General features: G+C 48.7%; 1 protein-coding gene across 1 annotated transcript in view; it reads left to right on the top strand.

Annotated features, from left to right (window-relative positions):
* The window catches only part of LOC115100326 (nucleoprotein TPR-like), a gene marked incomplete at its 3' end in the record, with an annotated part of 228,078 nt that overhangs the window by 146,904 nt on the left and 56,672 nt on the right, over window positions 1-24,502 (top strand). Inside the window, exons 27-29 of the mRNA XM_029618746.1 lie at window positions 7,334-7,481; window positions 17,431-17,568; window positions 18,499-18,630. Of these exons, the coding sequence (XP_029474606.1) occupies window positions 7,334-7,481; window positions 17,431-17,568; window positions 18,499-18,630 (418 nt within the window). The remainder of the gene's footprint in view (window positions 1-7,333; window positions 7,482-17,430; window positions 17,569-18,498; window positions 18,631-24,502) is intronic.

The raw sequence follows: 24,502 nt of genomic DNA, 5'->3' as shown, positions 1-24,502 counted from the left end.
ATTAAATTAACAGTGGGGTTTGTTTGGCTTAGAGGCAGGCTTGGAGAGCTTTGCTCTCTTTCTATACCCGGAGTAAGTGTCCCGTGGGTCTTGAGGGAGAGATCACCGGTGGGCCGGTCACCCTCCCGTTCCTCCCCCCCGGGGGGGGGCTTGCTTGCCAGTGTATACTGAAGAGGGCTTCTTTTAAATTAGAAAAAAAAAAAAAAAAAAAAAAAAAAAAAAGTTACCCCGTCGCGAGCACAAGTCCTGCTGGTGGCAGGCAGTGCTCTGGTTGCTGCCCTAGCCTGCCGCGCTTACCCGGGACTCCGGAGGGGGTGGATTGTGCTTCACCCGGCGTTTTTCTTGCTTCTGTTTGGCGCGCTTTTTGGTTCCTTGGGGATTTCTTACCTTTGCCGCGTCTTCGGGCCTTGCCGCGTCTTCGGGCCTGCCTCCGGATGCCGCGTTCTTCGGCCTGCACGGCCTGTGGCAAGGCGGGGGCGCGACTCTCCAGGGAGGGTCTCTGCTCCCGTTGTATTCCCGGGGGCGAGGGACCCTCCCGGGGGCCGAGCACTGCCCGCAGCGGCACTGTACCGTCTTCTTCGGCGCGGCAGGGGAGACTGGCTGCCACGCGGTCGTCAGCCCCGCCTCCCTCTGAGGAGGAGGCGGCGGCCATTTTAGACACGCGGCAGCCTGATGAGTCTGATTCAGAGGAGGAGGATTCCTCTCCTCTCTCGCCGCCGGCTTTAAGCCCACGCTCTGGAACTGGCCTGAGTAGTCCTCCAGCCCCTCCCCCTCCGGGTCCCCATAGGCGGAAGGTGCCTTTCTCCTCAAAGTTTGTTCTTTAATGCATCAGGCATTTTTAGAGGCAGAGGCAGGCTGGGAGCCGGATGACCCTCCTCCCGCGAAGGTCCCTAGGGTGTCACCTAGCGCAGGCATAGCGGGGGTGACTAGGACGGCGGGAGCTTCAGGGGGAGCCAGCAATATATCTTTGGGGGACACGAGGGATCCGGGAAGACAGGATGTCGACCAGGGATCTCCAGATGCTGCTGGGGCAGGGGTCTCGGAGCCTCAGGAGGCTCTCGAGGGGGATGACCCCGAAATTTTGCGCCTGTTTGGCAAGGATGAGCTCAATTTTCTCATCCAGCATGTTTTGAAGGAGTTGGAGATTCCCGCCCCGCAGCAAGACACTGATACCTCTACGGGGGATGTAGCCATGGCAGGTTTGAGGGCCCCCCCTCAAACTTTTCCTTTACATCCTAAAGTTGTACAGCTGGTATCTAAAGAATGGGAGGTTCCAGAGGCATCCCTGCGGGTTAGCAGGGCGATGAATAGGTTGTACCCTCTGCCCTCCCAGTCTTTGGAAATTTTTAAGGTTCCGGCCGTCGACTCGGCGGTCACCGCTGTGGTGAAGCATACTACCATTCCGGTCACGGGAGGCGTAGCGTTGAAGGATCTTCAGGATAGGAAGTTAGAGGTGCTCCTGAAGCGCATGTTTGAAGTGGCGGCCCTGGGGGTCCGTGCGGCAGCTTGCAGCAGTATGGTGCTGAGAGCCACTCTCCGCTGGGTTCAGCAGTTGCTTACCACGCAGGAGCTCCCACCTGCCGAGGCGGAGCAAGCCAACTGCGTGGAGGCGGCGGTCGCTTACACGGCGGACGCCTTGTATGATTTGTTACGCACCTCTGCCCGTACTATGTCCTCAGCGGTCGCTGCTCGCCGGTTACTTTGGCTTCGCCGTTGGTCGGCGGACGCCTCGTCTAAGTCACGTCTGGCCGCCTTCCCCTTCAAGGGGAAGTTATTGTTTGGTGAGGAGTTGGATCAGCTCATCAAGGACCTGGGGGATAATAAGGTGTATAAATTGCCGGAGGACAAGCCCCGTCAGTTTCGTCCCTTCGGGAATGCGCGATCCCGGTTCCGGGGGCAGCGCAGATTTCGCTCCGGAAGGGGTGGTTCTTTTTCGCAAAAACAGCAAGGCCCAAGGTCGCAGTCGTGGTCCCCTTGGTCTTCCTCCTTTCGTGGCAGGCGGCCGCAGCGATTGGGAGCTTCCCAGCAACCGTCCGCCGGAAAACCGCCCCAATGAAGGCGCGCTGGCCCACTCCTCCTTCCCCCGCATCGGAGGTCGGTTATCCCAGTTTTGGGAGGAGTGGGTCAAAATCACGTCGGATCAGTGGGTTCTCGACGTGGTGCGCTACGGTTACGAGTTGGATTTTGCTCGGCCCCTCCGGGACTTTTTTATGATATCGCCTTGCGGGCCTCAAGAAAAGCAGCTGGTTATCGCCCAGACGGTAAACCACTTACGGGCCCTCGGAGCGGTGCTGCCCGTTCCCTCGGACGAGACAAGAACGGGCCGCTATTCCATTTATTTCCTAGTTCCGAAGAAGGAAGGTACGTTCCGTCCTATTCTGGATTTGAAGCGAGTAAACAAGGCATTACGCGTTCCCCGGTTTCGCATGGAAACTCTACGGTCTGTTATTGCGGCCGTCCACAAGGGAGAGTTTTTGGCTTCTTTGGATCTAGCCGAGGCTTATCTCCACATCGGAATCCGGGAGCGGCATCAGAGATATCTGAGATTCATGGTGTTGGGAGAACATTACCAGTTTTGCGCCCTCCCATTCGGCCTGGCTACGGCTCCGAGAGTGTTCACCAAGGTTCTTGTGGTGGTCGCAGCGTCCCTGCGACGTCAAGGGGTATTGGTACATCCTTACCTGGACGATTGGCTCATACGGGCGAAATCGGAGAGCGAATGCAACAGGGCGGTCCAGGTGGTGGTGCAGCAACTTCAATCGCTAGGCTGGGTGGTAAACTTTGCGAAGAGCCAGCTAATTCCCAGTCAGCGGTTGGAATTTTTGGGAGCACGTTTCGATACCCTGGTGGGCAAGGTATTCCTGACCCGGCAAAGGATGGAGCATCTGATGTGTCAGGTGCAGAGGCTGCTGGGTCTCCAGTTGCCCACAGCCTGGGATTATATGCAGGTCATTGGACATATGGTGTCTACTCTGGAGATGGTACCCTGGGCTTTTGCTCATATGCGGCCTTTACAAAGGGCTCTCCTTTCGCGCTGGGATCAGAAATCCGAGGATTACGGAGTACAGTTACCTCTGTTGGAGCCGGCGCGGTCCAGCTTAGCGTGGTGGTTGGTCCCGGACAATCTGCTTCAAGGAGTGGACCTCGAGCCCCCCAATTGGGTCATAGTGACGACGGATGCCAGTCTGACCGGTTGGGGAGCTGTCTGTCGATCGCGGGCGGTCCAAGGATCGTGGACCCCTCGCCAAGCTTCGTGGTCCATCAACCGTCTGGAGACCAGGGCGGTCCGTCTCGCCTTGCGTCAGCTTCTGCCCTTGGTAAGGGGACGGGCAGTTCGGGTCCTCACAGACAACGCCACCACGGTAGCATACATAAATCGCCAAGGCGGCACGAGAAGTCAGCAGGTGGCGGTGGAGGCGTCCTTGTTAATGACCTGGGCGGAGCGCCACCTCGCCCGCATCGCGGCCACTCACATCGCAGGCGTAGACAACGTGCAAGCGGATTATCTCAGTCGCCAGCACTTGGATCCCGGGGAATGGGAGCTCTCGGACCAGGCGATGAATCTCATCACCCGGCGATGGGGAGTGCCGCGACTAGATCTGATGGCGACTCGGCTCAATGCCAAGGCAGCGCGGTTCTTCAGCCGGAGGCGAGAACACGGATCGGAGGGCGTGGATGCTCTGGCGATTCCATGGCCTTATCACATCCTCCTATATGTGTTTCCACCCTGGCCCTTGGTCGGCAAGGTGTTGAGGCGTCTAGAATCCCATCGGGGGCCAGTTGATTCTGGTGGCTCCCGAGTGGCCCAGAAGACCATGGTTTGCCGACCTCGTCAATCTAGCCAGAGACGGGCCTTTACGGTTGGGCCACCTTCCGAACCTTCTTCGTCAGGGACCAGTATTTTTCGATCTAGCGGATCGCTTTTGTCTGGCGGCTTGGCTTATGAACGGAGGCGCTTGAGAAAGAAAGGTTATTCTGAGCCGGTGATTTCTACCTTGCTTCGCGCACGGAGACCCTCTACCACGCTTGCTTATGCCAGGGTGTGGAAGGTTTTTTGATTCCTGGTGCGCGGCCGCCCAAGTTCAACCTCGTCGTGCGGGTATCGCGGACATCCTCACTTTTCTTCAGGATGGTCTGAAGAAGGGGTTAGCTTACAGTTCGCTGAGAGTCCAGGTGGCGGCTCTGGGTTGTTTGAGGGGTAAGGTCGAAGGCTCCTCTCTCGCGTGTCACCCGGATGTGGCCCGATTTTTGCGCGGGGTTCGAAATCTGCGTCCTCCTCTCCGAGCCCCTTGTCCTTCCTGGAACCTGAATTTGGTTCTCAAGGGCCTCACCGTCGCGCCCTTTGAGCCGTTGAAGCGAGCCACCTTGAAGGATCTCACCCTCAAGACAGTGTTTTTAGTAGCTATTGCGTCAGCGCGTCGGGTATCGGAGCTGCAGGCACTCTCGTGCAGGGATCCGTTCTTGCGTATCTCTGCTTCCGGGGTCTCGTTACGTACGGTTCCCTCGTTCTTGCCTAAGGTCGTATCGGCTTTTCACGTCAATCAGTCCGTGGACTTGCCGTCGTTTTCGGAGAAGGAGTTGCGGTCTTCTCATGGTTCCGACTTGAAGCGTTTAGATGTTCGTCGGGTGCTTTTGCATTATTTGGAGGTCACCAATGCTTTTCGGCGGTCGGATCATCTGTTTGTGTTGTGGCAAGGGGCCAAAAAGGGTTTACAGGCCTCTAAAGCAACTATTGCACGATGGCTGAAGAGCGCCATAGCGGCCACGTACATTGGGTGTGGTAAGTCCGTTCCGGACGGACTTAAAGCTCACTCTCTCCGTTCCCAGGCGTCCTCCTGGGCGGAGAGTACTCTGGTCTCTAGCCAGGAGATCTGCAGGGCGGCCACTTGGAAGTCGTTGCATACTTTTGCCCGACATTATCGGATAGATGTTCGGGGGCCGTCAGCGGATTCCTTTGGCAGCAGTGTGCTTCGAGCGGGACTCTCGGGGTCCCATCCCATTTGAGGCGGCTTGGGTACATCCCAGCAGTCTGGACTGATCCTGGTACGTACAGGGAAAGGAAAATTATGTTTCTTACCTGATAATTTTCGTTCCCGTAGTACCAAGGATCAGTCCAGACGCCCGCCCGATATTGTGCAGGAGACTCCGCTCGAATCCTTTCTTTCACACTTCTCGGTTACGCATGGTAAGTGAAATTTTCCTCCTGTTTCTTTTGGGGAAAGACTGTCTTCGGACTGCAGTTCGTTTAGTTGGCGCATAGCGTTCTATTTGTTCGCCTTTTACGGTTGTTTGCCGTACTTACTACTTGAGCTAGACAGTTGCAATGGTTCTTTGGCTAAGTGTGCGGAGGAGGTCTTTTCTTCTTCTGCTTTGTTATCCATTATACTGAAGGACAGCAGGTGGCACACCAGTATATCTGGGAGGTGCGTTCAGTTTTCTCTCTGACTCCATCTGCTGGAGGGGAGACATAACCCAGCAGTCTGGACTGATCCTTGGTACTACGGGAACGAAAATTATCAGGTAAGAAACATAATTTTCCTTTTTGTTGATGCCCCAAAGTAGATAGTGGCTGTCTCAGTCCATGAGATCGTCAGGGAACTTCTTAGATCTGGGAGCACCACCTCCCACACCAGTCTGTGGTGGTGGAGTCTGCCCTCAAGAAGGCCAAGTGTTCTCGCACCCACTCCTCTGCCCTGCCAGGTCGAAAACACAGGGCCTTAGATGCCTAGGTAGGAAGGTCTTTCAGGGCGTATGCTCATCGTCTGTATTGTATCTTACCAATACCACCGGAATCTGTGGAAACAGGTCCCGGAATTGTCTGAGCGCCTGCCCCAGCAGCAGCAGTGCACTTTCATGGCGGTAGTGCAACAAGGCCTGGAGGCGGGCATACACAAGGTGCGGTACACCTACAACATTTTTGAAAAGGCGGCGAGGGTGGCTGCAGCATGCATTGGTGCCCGTAGAATGGCCTGGCTTCATGCCGCGGACCTTCGACCAGAGGTCCAGGAGAAGCTGGCAGATTTACCCTTTCCAGGAGAGAATATCTTCGGAGATAAAGTTAGGAACATGGTGGTCCAGCTAAAAGACAGAAACAGAAAATGTCATAATGCTTCTGTATCGCTCCATGGTGAGACCGCACCTTGAATACTGTGTACAATTCTGGTCGCCGCATCTCAAAAAAGATATAATTGCGATGGAGAAGGTACAGAGAAGGGCTACCAAAATGATAAGGGGAATGGAACAACTCCCCTATGAGGAAAGACTAAAGAGATTAGGACTTTTCAGCTTGGAGAAGAGACGACTGAGGGGGGATATGATAGAGGTGTTTAAAATCATGAGAGGTCTAGAACGGGTAGATGTGAATCGGTTATTTACTCTTTCAGATAGTAGAAAGACTAGGGGGCACTCCATGAAGGTAGCATGGGGCACATTTAAAACTAATCGGAGAAAGTTCTTTTTTACTCAACGCACAATTAAACTCTGGAATTTGTTGCCAGAGGATGTGGTTAGTGCAGTTAATATAGCTGTGTTTAAAAAAAAGATTGGATAAGTTCTTGGAGGAGAAGTCCATTACTTGCTATTAAGTTCACTTAGAGAATAGCCACTGCCATTAGCAATGGTTACATGGAATAGACTTAGTTTTTGGGTAATTGCCAGGTTCTTATGGCCTGGATTGGCTACTGTTGGAAACAGGATGCTGGGCTTGATGGACCCTTGGTCTGACCCAGTGTGGCATTTTCTTATGTTCTTATGTTCTTAAGACCACCACGAGACCCTGTCACGAGGAAATCCTTGTGACAGGGCTCCGGGAAGTCCTTTTACCACCAGAGAAAGTACTACTTTCCTGCCTCTCAGGCACACATGTCAAGTGCCAGCTCTCAGGGTCACTCAGGTCAACAGCAGACCAACAATAAAAAACTTTCTCTGTCTCCATCTGCTTGCAAGGATGCAAAACCCAGGAATCTGTGGTACTACAGGAATGAAAATTAGCAGCTAAGAACCAATTTTCCCTCTAATTCTTGCCTCACAGAATAAAAGGAGAAACCCATTTAACACACAGATTCTGTGCTCAACTGGGAAAATATGTAGAACTACATGATTGAAATAGGTACAAGTAAATAATTCAATTCTATTTTAAAATTAATTTTGAAGCTATTTTCTGAGACAGTAAGAGCAAGAGTTGCATAACAGTTTCTTTAAGATGTGATTAAAGCTTCACATGGGTGGTGGTTTGGTTTTGGGGGGGGGAATGCTGCAATGAGAATTTTTCCAGAGTAGAAAGAGCATAAAATCCAATGTAAAGTGTCCATTCTGATGACTTTTCTGGTTGCAGGTTTGTGCGGCGAGAGAAGGAGATTGCCGAAACAAAGTTTGATGTGGCCCAAGTGGAGAGTCTGCGTTACCGGAAACGGGTGGAGCACTTAGAAAGGGACCTCCAGGGGCTGCAAGACAGCCTGAACTCGGAGAGAGAAAAGGTCCAGGTGGGTTCTGTGATTGCACTGTCACCGCATTGTCTTTACATCATGAGGCACTGGTCTGGATGTTTCATTAGGACCCTGCAGTATTGCACCTAACAGAATGGAGGGCCCAGCCTTTCTTCACTGAGGCCGTTCTCCCTAAAAGAAGAAAGTCGAGATAGAAGCCGATCAATGAGAGATGGGAAGAAACCTTTCCACATCAAGTATAATCTCTAGAATACAGTGTCCTATTGATAGGAAATGGGGGTTAGCATGGCCCTCTGTGCAATGTAATATGTAGCAATGTGAAGCTCAGGGGGCTTGTTTCCAGTTTTGATGTTGTTAGACAGTAACGAGGCCTATATTCAGCACTACTTAGCTAGATAAGTAGTGACTTCTCTGGCGGCTGCTGAATATCCAGCTGCAATCAGCTGGATAAGCACTTGTCTATCTAAGTAGTTAGCCTGATAAATTGTAGGCAAGGTATGGATGGATCGGAGAGAGGCTATTTATCCAGTTAACTTAGCCAGATAAGTACTAATATTCAGACTTATTTGATTAAATTTACAAATAAGTTGGACCTGCTTGATAAGTTATACCTGGCTAACTTTAGATTTATCTGGCTAATTAAAACTTATCCGGGTATATCCACAGATATTTGCTAAATATTCATGATAGACATCCTGAAAATGAGCCTGTTTTGCAGCCCTCGTAGATTGCAATTCCAATGTATGCTGGGCTGCATAGAGAGAGGAATATCGAGTAAGAAAAGGGAAGTGATTATTCCCTTGTACAGGTCCTTGGTGAGGCCTCACCTGGAGTACTGTGTTCAGTTCTGGAGACCGTACCTTCAAAAAGACAAAGACAAGATGGAGGCGGTACAGAGAAGGGCGACCAGGAAGGTGGAGGATCTTCATCGGATGACGTACGAGGAGAGATTGAAGAATCTAAATATGTACACCCTGGAGGAAAGGAGGAGCAGAGGTGATATGATACAGACTTTCAGATACTTGAAAGGTGTTAATGATCAAAAGACAACGACAAACCTTTTCCGAAGGAAAAAAATCAGCAGAACCAGGGGTCACGATTTGAAGCTCCAGGGAGGAAGATTCAGAACCAATGTCAGGAAGTATTTCTTCACGGAGAGGGTGGTGGATGCCTGGAATGCCCTTCCGGAGGATGTGGTGAAGACCAAAACTGTGAAGGACTTCAAAGGGGCGTGGGATAAACACTGTGGATCCATAAAGTCAAGAGGCTGCCAATGAAGAGTGGGTGACTAGCCAGAATGATGGCTACTGCCTGGAGTCAATACCCTTATTAAATAAACATACACAGGCTTACTGTGACTCCAACATCGCTCTAAGCTTCAACAGCAAGAGGAAATGTGGAAAAAAGGATTCACACTCACAAAGAGAGGAGTAGCTGGCTTGTTACGGCGGTTACTACCCCAAATCAAATAAGCCTGATACTTCACTTTCAATGCATATACAGCATAGTTCTCTGATTCAACGGCAGGGGAGAAGAAAAACTGATACTTCACACATCCAGCAGAGCTCTCTGCTTCAACGGCAGGGGAGAAGAAAAGAGGGTTCGCACTCACAAAGCGGGGAGTAGCTGGCTTGTTACGGCGGTTACTACCCCAAACCAAATGTGCCTGATACTTCACTTTCGATGCATATCCAGCATAGCTCTCTGCTTCAACGGCATGGGAAAAGACTTATACTTCACGCATATCCAGCATAGCTCCTGCTTCAACGGCAGGGGAGAAGGAAAAACAACCAATAAGGGCTGTATAACATAGTCTGGGTAAAACAAATAAGCATGGGTGTAGCTTGCTTATTGCGGCGGCTTCTACCCCTAACTAATCAAGCTAGATATTTCACTTGGATACAGCTCCATCACTGCTCTCTACATTAAAGGTGGGGGTGGAAGGGAAATGGAACCAAGAGCTAAGAGAAACAGATAAGTATGAGAGAAAAAATGTGTGAAGCTTGCTGGGCAGACTAGATGGGCCATTTGGTCGTCTTCTGCCGTCATTTCTATGTTTCTATGTTTCTATGTTTCTATAATTGAATAAACCTTATTGTAGGGCAGTGTTTCCCAACCCTGTCCTGGAGGCACACCTAACCAGTCTGGTTTTCTGGATCGCGACAAGGAATATGCATAAACTAGATTGGCATACATTAGGTTTCCAATGTATGCAAATCTCTTGCATATTTGTTATGGATGTGTAGAAACCTGACCACTTAGGTATTCCTCCAGGACTAGGATGGGAATGGGACTCACTAGCCATATAGTCATTGGGAAAGGCGGTTTCCTGTTTTAGTTTACTTGCAAAGTTTCATGTTTGTACATGTGGAGTATTTTGTTGCAGCTGTATAGATGTAAAAGGTGTGCTCTATTTAAATGCTGTTCCCTGTACGTACCTGGATCAGTCCAGACCCTGGGTTATGTCACCAATCCAGCAGAGGGAGGCAGTGAAAACATTTTACTGACTCTGACGGATACCCTGGAGCACCATCTGCAGCCAATCAGTATTTCTCTGTCTCCCAGCAGAGGTGGACGTCCTTAACCCCTGCAGTCTGTTGTAGTTTGTTTTAGTCAGGTAGTTTAGGAGTTAATTTTTTGCAGACTTTCTTTTTCTTTGAAGAGAGTCTGTTCTTTTCATTTAAGTTATTTATAAAAAAAAAAAGGTTTTATTTTTCTTCACATCCGTTTCACTGCCTCCCGGGAGGTTGCCAAGTCCTGAGAGGACTATCCCTCCTGGTTTTTGAGGCTGCCGGAGTTGGGGAGGTTTTGAACCCAGCAACCACTCCTGGCAGGGGTGATACCGGGAGGCCCGGCTCACTCACCCTACTTGGAGCAGCTCCTGGGGGCCGCGGCATTTCGGTCAGGTAAAAAAATAATTCTTGACAGCTGAATCGTTGTTTACTTACCTTTTGGTGTTCGGTGGGCCTGTGCCTTTGTTTTTTGCCGGGGTGTTTTTTAGTTTATTTCATACTTTTTATTTCGTGCCGTTTTTTTCTTTATAATGCCGCGAGGCGCGGCCTGCCGCGCTTGTGGCGATGCGCACGTCTCTCCAGGGAGAGCCTCTGTTCATCCTGTCTCCCCGGGGGGGAAGGCTCATCAAGTTTGCCGATAACAAAAGGCACTCGGCCACTTCGCGCAGCCCCAAAACCTCGGCCCAGCTGCTCTCCTGCCCCGGACTCATTTCGCTGCAGTGCTGGAGCTGAGGCACTCCTGTCTACTCTGAGGGTGGCGACACAACAAGCTATTCAGGGTGCTTCTGACCCGCCTCTGCTGTCGCTGCAGCCGGCAGTCCCTGGGGGGGGGGGGGGGGGACAAGTCACGCGAAACAGGGCCATATTTATCGGCTGAAAGCCTGGAGGATATTTCAGATTCTTCTTCCTCTTCTTCTGCATTTTCAGGAGATTTTCTTCGTTTTCTTCGCAAAGCTTACAAATCTAAGAAATTTCATAAGAGACATAAGAGTCTCTCATCTGAACAGAGGTTAAAGCCTCATTCCTCTAAAGGGCCTAGTTCCACGGATTTGGGAGTGGGGTCAGCTCTGAAGTGTCCCCTTCGTCCAGGTCCGGATAAGACAATTTTTTCTTCTTCAGATGATTCTGAGCATGGCTCTTTACCTATCCCGGACAAGTCCTTGCCGGAGGGGGATTTAAATGAAGACCCTGCTTTGAGTATTAGTTCAGACCCTCATGTTGCGGATGGGGATGACCCCAAAGTAGTCCGCCTGTTTAGAAGAGAGGAACTTAGTCCCTTAATTCCAGCAATTTTACTAGAATTGGGTCTCGAGGCTCCAGTGAAGGATTCTCGGATGGGTGACGTTGACCCAGTGTGGCTTGGCCTTAGAGGTCCCACGACATCATTTCCTTTTCATCTTTCTCTCACTGACCTTATGTACCGGGAGTGGGATACTCCTGAGTTGGGGCTTAAGGTAGCACGAGCCATGGAAAAATTGTATCCTTTACCTAAGGAAGCTTTGGAAACTTTAAAATTTCCTATGGTGGATGCCGCTGTTTCAGCCGTCACTAAGAAAACAACTATTCCAGTGACTGGGGCTACGGCTCTTAAAGATCTCCAAGATCGTAAGCTGGAGGTTCAGCTTAAGCGAATGTTTGAGGTTTCTGCTCTTGGTGTGCAGGCGGCCATGTGTAGTAGCTTGGCTTTGTGAGCTGGACTAAGATGGGTCCAGGCTTTACAAAGCAATTCTTCCCTCTCTGAAGAGGAAGTTGCTCAGGCTGGTAGACTGGAAGCTACAGTTGCTTATAGTGCAGATGCTTTATATGATCTCATTAGGACCTCGGATCGCTCTATCATTGCTTATGTATCGGCTCGTCGATTTATCTGGTTGAGGAATTGGTCCGCAGACGCATCCTCCAAAGCTCAATTAGGGGCTTTACCCTTTAAGGGAAAATTATTATTTGGTAAGGAATTGGAAGATTTAATTTTGTCCCTAGGGGAAAATAAGATTCACAAATTGCCAGAGGACTACCCTAGACCTAGAAGCTCTTTTTCATCTTGCTCTCGTTTTCGGTCTAACAGGAGATTTCGTTCTTCTCGTCCGTCGGCTCCTCCAGCCGGTCCTTTCTCCGGTTCCCGTCATAGGGGGCAGGCTGTCTCTGTTTTACGGAGAATGGGCCAGATGTACATCGGATCAATGGGTTCTATCAGTGATAAATCAAGGTTACGTTTTAGATTTTGTTCGGCGGCTTCACCACCTGTTCCTAATTTCACCGTGTTCTTCCCTACAAAAGCGTCTCATAATCCAAGACTCGCTACAGCGTTTAAGCGACCAAGGAGCTATAGTTCCAGTTCCAACATCGGAAAGGTCGTTATTTAGTTTTCTTCATCGTTCCCAAAAAGGAAGGAACCTTTCGTCCCATTCTCGATCTCAAAAGGGTCAACCGTTGTCTAAGGATTCCAAAGTTCCAGATGGAGACTCTTCGGTTTGTCATAGCTTCAGTTCACAGAGGAGAATTTCTAGCATCTCTCAACCTCACCGAAGCTTATCTTCATATCGGCATTCGATCCAATCATCAGAAGTTTCTCAGGTTTTGCATTCTAGGGCAACATTATCAATTCAGGGCTCTCCCGTTCGGATTAGCCACAGCTCCCAGAACATTTACCAAGATAATGGTTGTGGTGGCCGCTCAACTCAGGAAGGGAGGGCCTGTTGGTACATCCGTACCTGGACGACTGGTTGATTTGAGCGAAGTCTGAATCTTTGTTGTTATACAATCAACCGGGTAATCAGCATTTTGCAATCTCTAGGCTGGGTGATCAACGAAGACAAGAGTCACCTATTACCTTCTCAATCTCTGGAGTTTTTGGGTGCACAGTTCGACACTCATCAAGGGATAGTGTTCCTTCCGGAGCATCGCCTTCTCAAGCTTCATTCACAAATTTGAGACTTACAGTCTATTCCTATTCCTTGTGTGCGGGATTACTTGATAGTTTTAGGTTCAATGACCTGGTCTTAAAGTGGCGAAGGTGATGGATAAGCTCTATACGCTCCCTGAAGAGGCATTGGAGCTGTTGCGTGTTGCTAAGGTGGATTTGGCAGTGGCGGCGGTCACGAAGAAAACCACCATTCCGGTCACTGGAGGGACGGCCCTTAAGGATCTGCAAGACTGTAAACTTGAGGTTCAACTTAAGAAGATTTTTGAAGTCTCTGCTCTGGGGATCCAGGCGGCGATATGTAGTAATTTTTCCTTAAGGGCAGGACTCCGGTGGGTACAGCAGCTTCTGACTAAGTCGCTTTCTCAAGAGGAAGCTCTCCAGGCAGGGCGACTCGAGTCGGTGATTGCATACAGTGCGGTTGCCTTTCATGATTTGCTCCGCACCTCAGCTAGATCCATGGTGTCTGTGGTGTCCATGGTTGCGCAACTGGGCCGCGGATATGTCGTCCAAATCCCAACTTGGATCTTTACCATTCAAGGGCAAACTGCTTTTTGGTAAAGAGCTGGACGACCTCATTCAGTCGTTGGGCGAGAATAAAGCTCATCGTTTGCCAGAGGACAGGGCGAAGTTTAGGGGTTCTTTTGGTTCTCGATCTCGTTTTCGGGCAGGTCGGAGGGCTAAGACCTCTCAAGGATTAGAGTCAACTTTTCGTCACAATGCCAGCAGACAACAGACTTACACCCAGTCCTTTCGTGGCAGGTGTTTCGGTAGACCTGGTTCCAACCAGGGTTTGGCAGGAGGAAAAACCTCCCAATAATGGGCGGCCGGTCCATCCCTCGCTTTCCGCTGTGGGGGGCAGATTAACTCTGTTTTACGAGGAGTGGGCCAAGATCACTTCGGACCAGTGGGTGCTCTCAGTGATAAGACACGGTTACGTGTTAGATTTTGTATGTACCCCACACCAGAGGTTTCTGGTCTCTCCTTGCGGTCATGCTGCAAAACGCCAGGCAGTAAGGAAGACGCTGCAGCGTCTTCTCGCCTTAGGCGCCAGTCTTCTCGCCTTAGGCGCCATCGTCCCGGTGCCACCACCGGAACTTCGGAGAGGCAGGTATTCCATATACTTTGTGGTGCCCAAGAAGGGAGGGCACCTTTCATCCTATCCTCGACTTCAAGCAAGTCATGCCTGCGCATCCCTCGTTTTCAAATGGAAACGTTAAGGTCGGTCATCGCGTTGGTTCGGCAGGGTGAATTTCTGGCATCCCTGGATCTCACGTAGGTGTATCTGCATATAGGAATCCAGGCCGACCATCAACAGTTTCTGCGGTTCTCCGTCCTAGGGGATCATTACCAATTCCAGGCGTTGCAGTTCGCCTCGCCACGGCTCCCAGAACCTTCACCAAGATCATGGTGGTGGTGGCCGCCCAGCTCCGCAGGGAGGGATTCTTGGTACACTCGTATCTGGACGATTGGCTAATCTGGGCGAAGTCGGAATCCCTTTGTCAGGAAGCGATAGTCAGGGTACTTCATTTGTTGAGGTCTCTCGGTTGGGTAGTCAATCTGGAAAAGAGCAGTCTCGTTCCCTCCCAGTCTCTGGAGTTTTTGAGTGCCTTGTTCGATACCCGTCGGGGAACTGTAGCTCTCATGGAAGAATGGATGGTCAAACTTCAAGGTCAAGTGCAAAGTTTGTTGTCCGAGCCTGTCCTGACGGTATGGGATTACTTGCAAGTCTTAGGGTCTATGGCTTCGACTCTAGAATTAGTACCATGGGCCTTCGCGCATATGCGGCCTTTGCAGTCGGCATTACTATCCCACTGGGACCCGTTATCAGAACAATTTCATCTCCCGTTACCTTTGATGGGGACCGCATGGTCCAGCCTGGATTGGTGGCTACTTCCAGCCAACTTACGGTGTGGGGTTCCGTTAATTCTGGACTGACGATAGTCACAACAGACTCCAGCCTGTACGGTTGGGGAGCGGTTTGTCAGAGGAAATCAGTGCAGGGGCAGTGGTCCCAGGAGGAGGCACGGTGGTCCATAAATCGTTTGGAGACCAGGGCACTGAAATTGGCGCTGTAAGCCTTTCTCCCGATTCTTCGCGGCAAGTTGGTCAGAGTCCTCTCTGACAATGCACCCATGGTGACATACATCAACCGTCAGGGGGGTACCAGGAGTCGACCGGTGGCGTTGGAGGCTCGTCTGCTGATCGCTTGGGCGGAGCAGAATTTATCGAGCATCACGGCCTCTCACATTGCCGGGGTAGACAAGGTTCACGCGGACTTCCTCAGTCGTCATTGTCTGGATCCCGGAGAATGGGAACTTGGGGATGAAGCGTTTCAGCTCATCTGTGCTCAATGGGGCTCTCCAGCCATGGATCTGATGGCATCATTCCAGAATGCCAAGGTTCCACGATTTTTTGCTCGGCACAGAGACACAGGGGCAGAGGGCGTAGATGCCCTGGTTCTCCCCTGGCCGGACATTCTGCTTTATGGGTTTCCTCCTTGGCCTCTTATAGGCTGGACGCTTCACCGCACAGAATTACACCTGGCAGAAGTGATTCTGGTAGCTCCCGAGTGGCTGCGACGTCCCTGGTTCGCGGATCTAGTCAATCTGGCTGTGGACGGTCCCTTGCGGTTTCCGGACAGACCAAATTTACTTCATCAGGGACCCGTCTGTTTCGATCAGGTAGACTACTTCTGTCTAGCGGCATGGCTTTTGAGAGGAAGAGACTGAAGTCCATAGGCTACTCGGATGCAGTGGTGACCACGTTGTTACATTCCCGGAAGGAGTGCACATCCTTATCTTATGTCCAGGTCTGGAAAGTTTTTGAAGCGTGGTGTCTTGACAGGAGTATTATACCTCTCCAGGCGACTGTACCAGACATTTTGACTTTTCTTCAAGCTGGGTTGGCGAAGGGATTATGGTGTAATTCCTTGCGAGTACAAGTGGCGGCGCTAGGTTCCTTGCGGGGTACCATCCAAGGATCGAGCTTGGCGGCACACCCCGATGTCTCGCGTTTTCTACAGGGGGGGCGAAGGACTTGCATCCGCTGGTGAGACAGCCATGTCCGTCTTGGAATCTGAATTTGGTGCTTAAAGCCTTGTGTTCGGCAACTTTTGAACCCTTGCGGAGAGCAAACGTGAAGGATCTCGCATTAAAAATTGTATTTTTGGTGGCTATCAGTTCTGCACGCCGGATATCGTAGCTTCAGGCCTTGTCCTGTAGGGAGCCCTTCTTGAGGTTTTCGGGGTTTCCCTGCACACGGTTCCTTCCTTTCTTCCAAAGGTGGTGTCTTCATTTCATTTAAATCAGTCGGTGGAGCTTCCGTCCTTCTCCGATTTGGACAGATCGGATCCGGGTGCAAAAGAATTGTGGAAACTGGACATTCGTCGGGCCTTGCTTCACTACCTGGAGATTACTAATAGTTTCCGGGTGTCTGATCATCTTTTTGTGCTCTGGAGTGGTCCACGTAGAGGTAACATGGCTTCTAAGACCACGATAGCTCATTGTCTGAAGGAGGCTATAAACTCTGCTTATTTGTTGAGTGGTCGGCCCTTACCGACGGGCGTCCGGGCTCACTCCACTCTGTCTCAGGCTACATCCTGGGCGGAATGTCAGCAGGTTACTCCAGGGGAGATTTGCCGAGCGGCTACATGGAAGTCTTTGCATACCTTTGCTAAGCATTACCGTCTGGATGTTTGGGCATCAGTGCCAGTCAATTTGGAGAAGGAGTGCAGCGAGCGGGCCTTTCCGGATCCCATCCCAAGTAAGTAGAGCTCTGGTACATCCCAGGAGTCTGGACTGATCCAGAAAATTGGTTCTTACCTGATAATTTTCGTTCTTGTAGTACCACGAATCAGTCCAGAGTCCCACGCTGCTTAGATACTCGAAGGTCATGGAGAGTCCGCACTGTTTCCTACTTATTGTTCTTTTCGTTGATTGATCAACCACAGTTGGTTCCGGATGGCATGGGTTCTGTTCTCTGTTGGGGGTCATTGAGCCTGTTCCTGTTAGGTTACTGTATATAGTTTGGGTTTTTAGTTCCATTCTGCTTTGACATTAAGTAATACTGCCAGGCTGTAGGTGGCACCCTCCTAGATAAGGCAGAGTTTATTAGTAAACTTCTGTCTCCATCCTGCTGGGGGGGGGGGGGGGGGGCATAACCCAGGTGTCTGGACTGATCTGTGGTACTACAGGAACGAAAATTATCAGGTAAGAACCAATTTTCTTTTAACTGGGGTAATCTGCACAGAGTGACAGTTACTACCCCCCAATAAAAGCTTCCCAGACAGACTGAATGGACTGTTGGGACTCTTTCTGCTTTCATTTACTATGTTATGTTAGCTAGAGAAGTGTGTCTGTCTGTCTGGTGCCATCAAATGATATTATTCCATGAATCAGGATTAATTATTCCTGCTGTCTATGGAGAACCTCTTTTTACAGTAAACAAACTTGTTTTTCTCATTTTTCTGATCCCAGGAAGCTTTGATTGCAAGGAATGAATAGAAACCCAATTGATTTCCATTTCACTTTGGTTTTTTTCTTTGCTTTTCCAGGTAACAGCTAAAATGATGGCCCAGCATGAGGAGCTAATGAAGAAGACAGAAACGATGAATGTACTCATCGAGACCAATAAGATGCTGAGAGAGGAGAAGGAGAGGTTGGAGCAGGAGCTGCAGCAGACGCAGGCAAAGGTTGGCATAAAGGCCTGCAACAAGAGGTCTCGCTTTTGAAAGGGGGAAATTTGAGCCACAACTGTGTGCAGTAGCAATAACCACCGTACCAAAACTGGATCTACAACACATTCCCTGCTCTCACTTCTGCTACCAATTGTGCCGAAGTAATAAGTTGTGCATTAAAAACTGTGCACTGTCGGCGGAACCAAAGGACCAAAAGATTAAAAAAAAAAATAATAATAATAGTGTGCTGGCGTTCAGATTAGGAAAGGGGGGGGCTCTCAATTAACGAGCATCCATTTTCCTAATCCGTGCCTGTGCATAGGTTAGGAACACAGATGCTCGTAAAATTGAGCGTCCGTTTTCCCTAACCTGCTGGCAGTCACCTCTCCTGAGCGCCTGCTGCCAAGGAGGTGCTAGGGGCATGCATTTGTCCCTAGCACCTCCTTGGCAGTGCAACCCCTCATTTAAATATTCAGTCGCGGGCCCAGGAGAGGTGGCTGGGCAGCGTTAGGAAAGAAGGCACTCAACACTGAGCCCGCCCGTTTTCCACACAGATTTACTGTATCGGCCCCTTTGTGACTAATAGGAAAAAAAATACAGAACATTATTGATTTCTAGTTTAAAAAATGGAGTAACTCTCTCTTTTCTTTTTGGTAAGGTTGGGGCAATATGACTTAGTTGCTGTTGCAAATAAATCCCAAAACAACCTCCTGCTGTTGCCTCTGTTTCTGATCTTTCTCAGCTAAATATGCTGGCAGAGCAGTGAGCAGCAGTTTTAGTAGAGATTGATGCTGTTACAATGGGGAAATGTTCTACTGATGGATTTCAGTTACATGCCCACCAATCTGCATACTAGTTTAAAGTAGTATTGTAGTGAAGCCCTTCTGCGTTTCTTGCCAAGCTTTGCTTTTCCTTTCTGTGTCTTACTTTCCGGCTGTTTTGTAGGTGCGGAAGCTGGAGGCAGATATCTTGCCCTTGCAGGAGTCTAACACAGAGCTGAGTGAGAAGAGCGGCATGCTGCAGGCAGAGAAGAGGCTCCTAGAGGATGACATCAAGCGCTTGAAGACCCGCATCCAGGTCAGCAGGGGCTGGGTTTATTCTTGCAACCCAGAATAAGAGACCTTTCATCCAGCCAGACCTGTCCAGATGCATGGGTTATGTTCACCAACCAGCAGATACAGAGATTAACAAGTTTGACGTCTCTCCTTATAGGCTCCTGTACTGACCTCAGCCTGCCCGTATTCTCTGTCTCCAGCAGGATGGTAGGCAAACATCCCATGCTATGTGCTGAGGCCTAGTAGACTGGGTAAAGAGACTTTGGACAGGGGCAGCTGCTGAGATTGGAAGTTCATCACTCCCTCCCTCAGTTCAGCACAGTCCTAAACCAGGGGGGCTTCCTGTATCTGGATTTTTAGGCTTCAAACTTAGTCTGTACTGAGCCTTCCCCTCTCCATTTTTCCCTGCACTCTGGGGTAAGTGAATCTTCATCCCTTTTAGAAAAGAAAAGGGTATGTAAGAAGGGGTTTGAATATATTATTTTTTATTCCTCTTTCTCTGGATATTAAAGTTACAAAAATAAAAAAAAAAGAAGGAAAGGGAAACTTGTCTGCTATACCTAGGACATAAAGACATTCTGCAGAGCTCCAGGGGTGAGTAATGGAGCATTTATTAAAGTTTTATTTTCTTAGCATTGAGAGGGGGGATCCAAGACCAGTGGGTTATGCACCTCTACCAGCAGATGGAGACAGAGCAAAGCTGATGTCATAGTATATATATCCCTGCACTGACATCAGCCCACCAACATTCTCCATCTCCACTAGATGGTGGACGTGCATCTCCCTACTGGGGATTGCGTTAAAAGATTTTTGTAGAAGGAGAAAAGAAGAAAGTTTATTGCCCTGCTCTCCTGTGAGTGATACCTTATGGTCCCTCCCTCAGTCGAGTTTACTGAGGAGAAATTTTTGGATTCTTCCCTCAGATGAGTTCCTTGATCCAGTAGATGGTTTTGGCTAGTGTGCACTTAGCTGTAAAAAAAAAATATATATAATAATAATAAAAAAAACAGCTGAAAGCCAAGTGGGTGCAGGAAGCCGAGCACAGTGGTGAAGGTCTATACCCTCCCTCCCCCCGCAGCCGTAGACCGTCTCTGTTCTCAGCCGGGGCGGCTGAGCTCAGGTAAAAATAATTTAAAAAAGAAGTAAGGGGGAGTTGAATTTAGGGATTTCTTTCCCCTCCGGTCTCCATGCTTGGCGTGGCAGTCCTGCATCTGTTCCCACCTCCAGGGGAGTTTGGGGACTCAGGCACCTTGGTGAGTTGAGCAGCCTGCTGGGCTAGGCCCCATTCACCGCATGATAGGCACCGGCATTGTTTGTACGCATTTTCTCTGCGCAAAAAGCTGCCCTCTTCGAGTACGTTGGTTCACGCTTACACGCCCAGCTGTGCATCTAGTTGTGCGCATAGGTAGGACTCACACAGTGGTGCACTTAAGGGGCGCCTAGGCATGCACTGAAATTGTGTATCTACCTGAATGGTTTAGGCACCTAATTTTTGAGTGCCCCTTTTTTTTTTGACAAGCACTTAATTACAAGCACAGCTGGGCACACAGTTCCTTAGCATATGGATAGATGGATTCAGGACCAGTGGGTTATACATCCCTACCAGCAGATGGAGATGGAGCAAACTGACGTCATGATATATATAGTCCTGCAGTGGCATCAGCCTGCCAGTATTCTCCGTCTCCAGCAGATGGTGAATGTGCATCTCCCTACTGGGGATTGCTTCAGATTTTATAAGGAGAATTTTAAAAATTTGTAAAATTTGATTGCCCCCTGCTCTCCTGCAGTGATAGCAAATAGAATTCCTGAGATGATTTCCATGGCCCCTCAGATATGTGCCTTGGTCCGGTAGCTGGTTTTTCAGCCGGCGTGGACTTAACTGATTGTACAGCTAAAAGGCAGCGGGTACAAGAAGCCGAGCACGGCCGGAGACAGTCTCTGTGCTCAGGTGAGAAGGGCTGAGCTCAGGTAAGTTTAAAAAAAAAACAAAAAACTTACACAGACAGTGAAGGATGCTTGTTCAGGGATTCCCCTTCCCCGGTCTCAGAGGTCAGCGGGCCGTTAGTGCTTCTTCCCGCCTCGAACGAGGTTCAGGGACGAGTGCAGCTTGGCGAGTTAAGCAGCTTCTCTTGGCTAGGCTCCGCTCTGAGGCTTTTCCAATGAACGCAGCGTGATAGGCTATGACTGTGTTTTCGCACGCTTTTGCCTATGTATTCGGCTGCCCTCTACAAGACGTCAGTTCAGTGATGCGTCTCGGTGTGCGTCCAGGTTTTAGATGCTTAGTTGAAAGTCGGCTTGGGCGTCCAGGTTAAGCGGTGTTCGGCTTGGACACACGCTTAGCCTGTGTGCACAAATTGGGTGTACGTTTGTGTGTGCTTAAGTTGAGACGCCTAGCCTTGCGATGCCTAGCTCTCGGACACCTAAATTTTGGATGTGTATCAAAAATTAATGTAAATATATATGTATGTAAATATATACACACGTGTGTATATGTATGTATATTGGCACCTATAGCTAAGAAGCCTAAGCGCCTTGCCTTACTTTCTGTATTACAAAGGAATAACTAATAGTGCCCGCGGGCGCTCACGAGCAGCGCACAAGATGGCCGCCCACTTTTAATGCTCTGAGCATCCTCGCTCCTTTTTTCACTAAAATTGGTCGCTTAAGGTTGTATTTTCGTTGGCTGAACCGGAGGAACTTACTCTTTAAGGATGGCTGCTGCTAAAACGGGTAAAATCGAAGCAGCCTTTGCCTCCGCAGCAGGCACAAAAAGGCAAAAACAGGATCCTCCAACGCCAGATAAGGTAAATACGGCGAAAAGCATGGCGTCTGCCGAATTAGTTTTAACGGAACTCAAACAACTTAAGGACATGCTGCAGCTTAACATTGAAACTACTACTGCGGTAAGATCGGATTTGCAAACCTTGTCAGCTCGAATGGATGGGTTTCAGCTGCGGTTGGATGACACTGAAACGCAGGTTTCTTCCTTGCTCCTCGCTACGACATCAATCCCTGATCTCACTAAAGCGATGACGCAGCTTCGATCTGAAGTCGAGGATCTGTCTAACCGTAATCGCCGCAATAACATCAGGATTTTGGGAATCCCTGAAGGAGTCGAAGGTAACGACCTCATGAAGTTTTTGGGAGACATGATACCCAATTGCTTGCAACTTACCTTTGAGCAACCATTGGAATTGGAACGTGCGCATCGCATTCCTTCCAGGCCTCTCCGAAATTCTAAGTATCCAAGGCCTATTATTTTCAAAGTCCTACGCTACCCTCAGGTTTTGCAAATCTTTGCAGCAGCTCGTAGCAAAACTCCGGTTACTTTTCAAGGTCACACTATACTTTTTGTTCCGGATCTGGCTAAAACCACTGCGATTAGACGTAAAGCGTTATTGGGTCTACGATCTCGTCTACAGGCTCTGGGAGCAAGATATGGTTTACTGTACCCGGCGCAGATGAGGGTAATGCACAATAACCGTACACAAATCTTTCAGGATCCTCAAGATCTGGAAGAATATTTGCAATCATGCGATTCTACAGCTGGCATGGTAACCTGAATATAATGTTATTTTGCTATGTGATTTCCTATATAAAGGGCGTTGAGTGTATTCTATATGCCTAATTTTTTCTCTTGGCCTTGGGATTTTTTATTTCTTCTCGAGGCCACTGAGCAACGACTGCAGTACATTAATTGAAGGCATCCGTTTGTTTATTTTCTTTTTCTACTATCTTGAAGTCCATGGAATATTTGAGGACTTCTTGGCTTCAGCCAGCTTGACTGCTGCACTGTTTATTTTCTGTGACACATATGGTACAGGAGCGAGGGATGTGGGCTCTATTTTGGCCTGCCTTGAGGCTCTCTTTATTTTCCACATATAGATAGTGTGCATTAACACTATCTTTCTTTTGCAATGTCACAGTTCCGTTTGGAAGTATTGTTGAGACACCATATTTACTTGTGTCTACTCTATATCTATTTGTTTTCCTTTCTTTTCCTCTCTCCCTCTCTGAATCATGTCAAGCTTGACTTTATTCTCTTCAGCTGCATACAACTCAACTATCAGAGGACTACTCAGCATAAATTGTGGGATCTGCTTGTTGTTCTGGTATAATGGCGACTCATATTTCTTCTTTTAAAGTAGTCTCATTAAATGTCAACGGTTTTTCTCACCCAATAAAGCGGAAGAAGATCCTTACATATTTACATACTCTAAAAACGGACATTGCGCTATTACAGGAGACTCATTTATCCCCAGCTGAATCTCTTAAACTTAAACAGCACTGGGTGGGACAGGTTTACTTCAGTGCTGCGGTCCATAAGAAAGGGGAACTGCTATTCTCATCAACAAAAACTTAACGTCATCTGTCTCCGATCACTTGGCAGATCCAGATGGTAGATGGAATCTTTTACGGCTTTCTATCCACTCTGAGCTGTTCACCATCCTCAATATTTATGCACCCAATAATGATAACCCTGACTTTTTCCAAGAGGTGTTTGTGAATCTGCTCAATTTGGACTCCTCTTCATGCATCATTGGGGGTGACTTTAACCAACCCTTAGATCCTATTCTGGACAAGCAATCAGCAGCTCGGCCCACAGTCTCTCATTCTACTAGAGCCTTACAACATCTACTTTCTACTTATGGTTTTGTGGATCCTTGGCGAATGATCAATCCTACCGGACGGGACTTTACTTTTTTTTCAGCACCTCACTCTTCATATTCCAGAATTGATTTTTTTCTTATTAATAAATCTTTATTATCACAAATTTTGGATACACAAATTTATCCTATTTTGATTTCCGATCATGCGGCTATCTCTTTGACGTGTACTCTGACGACTCCAAAACAAGTACATAAACAATGGCGGTTTAATATCGCTTTACTGGAAGATCCTGAGTTTTTTCCATTCCTAGAACCAAAGATAATTGATTATTTTCACAATAATTCTACAGGAGACGTTTCGACTTCTACTATTTGGGAAGCCTTCAAAGCTACAATTCGTGGAGACATCATTAGCTTCTCTATCCGGCGCGCCAAAGCACAGAAAGCAGCTTTATCTACCCTTCATCGACAAGTTGCATCCCTTGAATCGGATCATATTGCACGTCCATCTTCAATATCTTTAGCAGCCTTAGTTAAAGCACGATATCAATATAACCGCCTCCTAAGCTCACAGGTTCAATTACATGTCTCTCATTCTAAGGCACAATATTATGCTGGTAGCAACAAATGTGGTCACTTATTATCTTCATATTTAAAGAAGAAATCAGAAGCCAAGCGCATAACGACGATTCTTTCTCCATCTAATATTACACTAACCAAGGACTCGGATATCCTACAGGCTTTTAGCGATTTTTATGCGAACTTATATCAATCTGAAATTACACCATCGCCTGAGATGTTTCAAAATTTTTTTTCTAGTTTGCAACATCCGACTTTATCGCAAGCACAAATGGACACTCTGGACTCCCCTATTACCATTGTTGAACTTACTTCCGCAATCAATTCACTGGCTCCTCGCAAAGCACCCGGTCCGGATGGATTTACGTCGGAATTTTACAGCTTCTTTCAAAAGACGTTACTTCCATATATTCATGATTATTTTTCTTCTCTGCTTCTTAATGATGCTTCTGTTACGTCTTTCATGCAAGCTTGTGTAGTGGTGCTCCCCAAGCCGGGTAGAGATGCGGCCAACATAGCTAACTATCGACCCATATCTCTATTGAACACAGATTATAAAATTTTTACAAAAATATTGGCTACTAGATTATCCCGGGTTATGGGCTTCTTGGTAGATCCAGACCAATCTGGATTTATTAAGAACCGCTTGATATCTAACAATACCAGGCTTTTTTTGCATATACAACAGGCTGTGTTTTCCTCACT

This window comes from Rhinatrema bivittatum, chromosome 10 (assembly GCF_901001135.1).
Source record: "Rhinatrema bivittatum chromosome 10, aRhiBiv1.1, whole genome shotgun sequence".
NCBI lineage: Eukaryota > Metazoa > Chordata > Amphibia > Gymnophiona > Rhinatrematidae > Rhinatrema > Rhinatrema bivittatum.
This window is presented reverse-complemented; position numbering and strand designations above follow the sequence as displayed.